This window comes from Xenopus laevis, chromosome 4S (assembly GCF_017654675.1).
Source record: "Xenopus laevis strain J_2021 chromosome 4S, Xenopus_laevis_v10.1, whole genome shotgun sequence".
Taxonomy (NCBI): domain Eukaryota; kingdom Metazoa; phylum Chordata; class Amphibia; order Anura; family Pipidae; genus Xenopus; species Xenopus laevis.
The window spans coordinates 72,204,693-72,211,798 of NC_054378.1; the positions used below are offsets into that span (position 1 = coordinate 72,204,693).

General features: G+C 38.1%; 1 protein-coding gene across 1 annotated transcript in view; it reads left to right on the top strand.

Moving 5' to 3' along the window:
- Window positions 1–6,173, top strand: part of vwc2l.2.S (von Willebrand factor C domain-containing protein 2-like, gene 2 S homeolog) — a 28,693-nt gene extending 22,520 nt beyond the window's left edge. Inside the window, exons 2-3 of the mRNA XM_018260858.2 lie at window positions 4,371–4,500; window positions 5,016–6,173. Coding sequence (XP_018116347.1) covers window positions 4,371–4,500; window positions 5,016–5,203 — 318 coding nt within the window. The 3' untranslated portion in view covers window positions 5,204–6,173. The remainder of the gene's footprint in view (window positions 1–4,370; window positions 4,501–5,015) is intronic.
- The last annotated feature ends 933 nt before the right edge of the window (window positions 6,174–7,106 follow it).

Here is a 7,106-nt window from a genome sequence, read left to right on the forward strand (position 1 = left end):
TGCCAGGCCACACCCAATTCTGGCATTTTGTTAGGGAATTATAACACAAAAGCAAGACAAGGTGATCAATTTATGGCAGCTTGTTTGATTGGCAATAACCGTTTAGTGCTGATTTGGGTAGGTCACCAAATTAACCAATGTTTACCTAATTCAGCCAGAATGGTTCTGAATTGGAGTCACAGTTTGCCCTCTGTGATGTTTGGCTTGTAATGAAAGGCATGGATGCAGCTGTACATACTGCCCCGTACTGAGACCAAACTCTTATACCACTTTCTTTGCCATCAAACGTAGCTGATAATATCAAATAATAACGTTCAGATTGAAATCACTGAAATATGGTACTGTATTATGTTAGCTGAAATATGTCTGTCAGATAACATCGCAAAGCACAGTCATTTCATGATCTGGAAAAGCTTTCCAGCCTTAAACAAAACTGGAACATAGGGGTATATTTATCAAAGAGTGAAGTTAATAGTGAAGTTCCGCCACTAGAGTGAAATTCCGCCACTCTCCATTCATTTCTATGGGATTTTTATAGGCGTATTTATCAAAGGGTGAACTTTCACTTTCACCCATTGATAAATACGCCTTTCAAAATCCCATAGAAATGAATTGAGAGCTGCGGAATTTCACTCTAGTGGTGGAACTTTACTCTTTGATAAATTTACCCCCTTGTGTTTTGAGAAGAGTATTAGTCTTTGTAGGCCTTGAGTATGTGAAACATTCAGAAACAGAGTGAAATATTCCTTCTTGATACGGAGACATAACACTGCACAGGATAGTTGACCAGTTGGTGGAGAAATGTATAGAAACAAGTTGTATTCAGCACTATCTATGTATCTTACAGTGAGGGTTCTACAGGTTACTAAAAATTGTGCCCTGCTCCCTTCCCTATGTCTGGCCAATAATCCCCTTTAATAGTGGTTACTCCCCTCTTTTAAATTGTCTAACTAATCTCACTTAATTGTTATTTACTAATAAACTCCATTCCCTTGATTTATTAATCTGGGTGGTTCAATGTCCCCTCAGTCCTTGGACTTATTATAAGGAAAAAAAACTCTGTTTACCTCTTAGTTAACCAAAGTACTCGAAAGATTTATTTACAACCAAACTCAAGAAAAGCAGGGGATGCCCTTAGATTTGACCGGAGGGAATTTATTTATTAGGACACCCATCCTGAGTGTAGGTGGGTGCATGAATATGACTGGGGACAAATGGGTGATAGGGAAAATGCAAAAATCTCCAGGCAACCTTAGCCCCACCTGATCAAGTATTGTTCAACAGATGCACATGTAGGTAGGATCAGTGGGGACCTTTCTACTATTTGTTATGAAAACAAATCATATATATGTTGAAGATTATGACATTTTACTCATTTTCCTAATTATAATTAATATCTCCTTCACTCCTTCAAATCTGATTGTCTTCTAAGCAGAGAGCACTGCCCCCATGTAATAACTTTGGGAGACAAGCAACTTGTTTGCTTTTGTGTAGCTTTTGTGTTGGGAAACTTTGTTCTGAAAAACATACATATTCATATATTTCCTCTTCGCATCCTACTTAAGGGACTATTTATCAAATATTAAGCTGGCCACAGACGCAAAGATCCAATCTTACGAATTAAGGTACAATCGGACTTCCCCATCTCCCGACCTGCCACTAACCATTCAGATCAAATAAAGTAGAAAAGAACAGATCAGCCGATGTTCTGCCCCTGACAGCAATCGTACGAAAGTTATGTCCGACCAAAGCTAGTGACAGTCTCCCACTGAAAATACATGCAGAGATATTACCTGCAGCCGACAGAAATCTTTTAACCAGTCTGATCGACCAAACGAAAATCTCCGCTGGACGGAAAATGACGAGACTCTCCACAAGGTCCAAAAATAGTATGAATCCTCGATTCGTAAAAGCAGATCTTTGCGTCTATGGCCAGCTTTACTAAAGAAGCAAAAACTGACATGTCTACAAGAAAAGCAATGTTTTAACTGACCGAAATCACTGTATAGTTATATTATATTTAAAAGTAGTCAAAATGTAGATATTATTATGTAAAAATAAATAAATAAATAAATCTGGCCAAAGTCTGACTTTAGCTAAACTTGAGTTCAGCACAGCAAGAGAAGCAGTGGGGGGGGGGGGTGGACTCAAGCCTTTGTACAGCATCAGGCCCGGACTGGCAATCTGCGGGTTCTGGCAAATGCCAGAGGGGCCGCTATAAGGTGCCATAGACAGCCAGTATTTAGTGGGCTGGTGGGGGGCTGTTTGGGCCTATGTGAACTTAAAATTCCAGGGCCTGTTTTGAATCCCAGTCCAGGGCTGTACAGCATGTATACAGCTCCGAATGTTTCAGTGATTATATTTAGGAAAGTATTACAACTGCCTAATTTACAACACAATTCAAATTTCTTTTCATGATATTCACACTTTCATGCTAAAGAGGAAAAATCATAAAAATCTAATATGAGCTTAATAACATGGAAATAAAATCAGTTACAAATTCTGTAATAATCAAGTTACTCTTCAGTATACCCCACTTAATAATCTGTCTCTCTACATTCAGCAGTGGCTGAACTCTGGGCCCGCCGGCGGTTCATACTATTGCGAATAGGGTTGCCACCTTTTTTGGAAAATAATACTGGCCTTCCTATATATTTATCTTTTTTCCCTATTAATAACAGTGGGATCAGCCATCACTTTTACTGGCCAGGTGGCAACCCTAATTGCGAATCCGTCGCAAACTCCACTTCCGGAGGGGGCTGCATAACCTGCACCCGGGCCCCACGCCTCCTAGTTCCGTTACTGACATCCAGGCTTTGTGATGGAGTCACTTTCTAAGTGACTCCGACTGTCTAGGAAATGACAGCACACCTGCTGTAAGGGGCTACTTAAGAGTCATTTTTAGAAATGGTTTAAAACTTTCTTTTATTTAGAGTTCCCTGAGATGAAATGCTTAAATGTTCATTTGTATATTAAAAGTATGGAGCCTGTATTAAACTTTACAATATGCCTGCACAAAGACTAGTCGAGAGGCATGCCAAGCTTTAAAAAAAAATGCTGTTTTGTATGCCAAGCCTTTTCAGCATGGTTGGTGTGTTTCACCACAGATGCATGTGAAAAAGTTGTAAGCATTTGTGAACGGCAAGGATATATTTAAAATAATGGTACCATACAACATATATGCTCATGAATGATTTCTATGCACTGTTAGCTGATGTCTAAAATGATTGTAACATAACAGAATGTCCCATAAGGACCTACAACAAATCTACATTGATTTCTAGGGATGGGCGCAAGTTTGCGGCAAATTTCCACGTTTCGCAGTCGACGAATACATTCGTGAAACTGCCGCGAATATTCGTGTGGAAAAAATGTTAGCGCGCGTCAGTATTGTCGCACACATAAACATTGTCAATATTATTTGTATGGCCAATGACTTTAATGCATTTGGACAAAATTCGGTTGCACTTATAACAATTGTCGCAGATGTCTAAATTGACGCGTGTCAAAATAATTTTGACGCCCATTGACTTGAATGCGGTTCGAAAATTTTTCGGCCATCGCTATCTTCTAACTGGTATTACAGCACCATCTAGAGCTCAATACTGTGTTTAGCACGACCTTTAAAGGGGTGGTTCACCTTCAGGTTAACTTTTAATATGTTATAGAATGGCCAATTCAACTTTTCAATTTGTCTTCATTATTCATTTTTTATAGTTTATGAATTATTTGCCTTCTCCTCCTGACTCTTTCCAGCTTTTTACTCATCTTTCTGTTCCAACCCTCCCCTATTAATATTCCATATTCTCATTTAAATCAATGTATGGTCGCTAGGGTAATTTGGATCCTAGCAAGCAGATTGCTGACACTGCAAACTGGAGAGCTGCTGAATAAAAAGCTAAATAACTCAAAACCACAAATAATAAAAAATGAAAACCAATTCTACATCATACTCAAAGGTGAACAAACCCTTTATAATATAAGTTCTTGCATTAGTGCAGTACCAGCAACCTATAATTGATTATTGTATTGTTTGGGACAGGGTCCTCGTTCCTATTGTGTTTTAAAACTAGAATTGATGTATTTATTCTCATTGTAACTGTACCCCTATCTGTGTTTACACTTTGTTAAGTACTGGGTACACTTGTGATACTTACACATCAGTTTTGAGCATGGGCTAATATTACTACAGAAGTGTCCCTCTCCCAGTCTAATTTTCTTTTCTAGAATTGTGTTTATTTATGGTCTTTATTTACAGGCAAGTTCTTTTTCATGCCAAAAGGTTTGGTGCCTCACTCTTTCATTGACAAAATACTGAGAACCCGTTTTGATTTAATATTGACTTTCTGCCTCTGCATTTCTTCGTGTAGCCCTCAGAATGTGAGCAGTGTACGTGTGACACGGATGGAATTGCCCGCTGCCTGGTAGCAGACTGTGCCCCTCCTCCATGCGTTAACCCTGTGTATGAGAAGGGAGAGTGCTGTCCACGATGTAAAGATGGTTCGTATTCATTTAGCATTGGTAAAACTCAAATTTCGAGCACAGCATAGTATCATTATATGACAAGCAAATAGAGGTTGGGGATCTATTATCCTGATTGCTTGGCCCTTCCGAATGAGGTATCTGTGTAATATAGAGCACCATTCCTTAAGCTTATAAAACTGGTACTATTGTAATGCCTCCAGCATGGGTTTATGCTACAATAGTTACCATCAAGGGTGAGGTTCTATTTCATGATTAAAGAGTAAAAGCAAATCAGGCAAAAATATGTGCTTACATTGGTCAGGGCTGTATGGAAAATGTCATTGGTGTAGTTAGGAGGTTTCTGGATAATATGTCTCAGAATGACCTCCCATACCTGTACTGAAAGTTGGGTTACTGTAACAGAGAAGTAGTATGTCTGCTAGTTATAAAGCTAGTTGCTGTTGTTGACCATTTTCAATGGTGGTGGGGGGATGAAGCTGCAAACACAAATACTGTACATCTGTTCTTCTAACCTGGCTCTTTCTTTTAAGGCCCAAATTGCTATTCCGATGCCTCTCAGAGCCGTGTGATCCCTGGTGGTCAATACGTTTGGGTGGATTCGTGCACCAAGTGCCGTTGTCATGATGGACAAGATGTCGGCTACTGGGAGGGAAATCGACTTGCAAAGTGTGAGAAAACAAAGAACTGTAACCCAGATGAAGACAGAGAAAATTCTTAGAAATACAGTGCTTACCCTTATACTGATCCTGATCACTCCGTAAACATCAGAACACTTCAGCAGTACATCATTGGATGAACAGTGGGCTGACCTCCTCACTAAGACTGCACCCCCTTCTTCTATGATGACATATTTCTGTGTGAATAACCAAAGAATGGAGATATTGCAAACCACATATTTCACTTTATTAACTTTAGGGGAGGCACATAATAAAAATGCCCTTCTCAGTGCGTAATTCCAAGTAATTTTGTATTCCCGAAGTTAGTGGGCACCTATAGAAAAAGTGTCAGGAAGGTTAGAAAGGAGCAGCGCCGCTAAGAACATGCAACCAAATGTCATTGCACTGCACCTTTACCACTTTATTGCTCCTTTGCATTCAGCACATTGGTATTTGTAGTATTACAGCTACAGGCTGCAATGACACTAGCAACGCCATATTGTTTATCTGCCAAAGACTAACCCATATCTATATTGTCTCATACCCACTCTCTGGCTAAACTGACCCATGGCTGGATCCATGTGAATTCCAAACATTTGCCTGAGCCTGATCCATTTCCAGTTTAGGAATTCACATTCTAAGGCAATTTTATTTGCTGGTGTCAGATGTAAATTTGCAGCAAAAATTTCAGAAAAATTATTGGAACTATTTATGCCCCAAAACAGAAGACTTCAAGAATTCTTTTCATCACCAGTCAATTTATCTGGCAGTCTTTTCTTATCCTTTAGTTATCCTGGGTAAATAAAATATATCATAGATCATTTACTTGTAAAATGCTTTGAATGTGCTTATTTATATTTAGGAAGGTGTAATAGGTTTAAGCATTTTATGTGTGTGTTTATTTGAGAGTCCTATCCTAATTATATCATATGGGACTTACATATTATCCCAAGACACAATGAGGCAGATTTATCAAAGGTCGAGGTAAATTTTCGAATGAAAAAAAATCGAATTTCGAGCTATTTTTTGTGTACTTCGACTAGGGAATAGTCCAAATTTGATTTGAAAAAAATGTAAAATTCGGTTATAGAAATTTATCATGTACAGTTTCTTTAAAAATTCAACTCTGACCATTCGCTATCTAAAACCTGCTGAATTGCTGTTTAGCCTATGGAGGACCTTCTAGAACCTATTCAGTCAATTGGTGGACTTTAAAAAAAAAAGTTTTTTTGGGGGGAAAACTTAGAATCAAATTCGATCGAATGCACTATTCCTTCAATTCGAATATTCGATCGAAAACTGACCTATTCAACCCAAAAAAAACTTCAATTTAATTTCGGTTGGTCTTTTTGAATTAGAATCTCGAATTTTTTTCAAATCGAAATTCGACCCTTGATAAATATGCCCCAATGTGTATATAAAAATGTCTTCTCTTTTCCTTTTTATGGATTTAATAAAATAATAAGGAATAATTTGAATCCCTCTAAACTTTTTGCTTATCCATTAGACACCTTATATTATATATTCTTGGATATGCTGCAAAGCAAAGCAGTGCTATTAAAGTCATTGCAATGAGATATTTTACTTTTTTTGGGGGGAGGAATAGAATTGAATTGAGTTAGAGAAGACCCAGGCTCGGGCTAAGCACCCAAATCTGATGCCCCAGGCCCTGAGAAGGAAATTGAATGTATGTAATATAACATTTGTACTGTAAAATTCCTTTCCAACATTGATAACTAATTCTTCTATCTTATTCCATACAAATAATCCATTAGGTTACCGTTGTTATATACTGTATGATCTAAAATAAGCCTTGCTACCCTCAGAGTAAGGCTTGGTCTAGGGTTACAACATGGCCAGTAAAAATGATGCTTGATGCAAGTTACTTAATAGAAGATAAAGAAATATATATATGAAGGTCAGTATGTTTTTACAGAAAAGGTAGCAACCCTAATTGGGTTAATT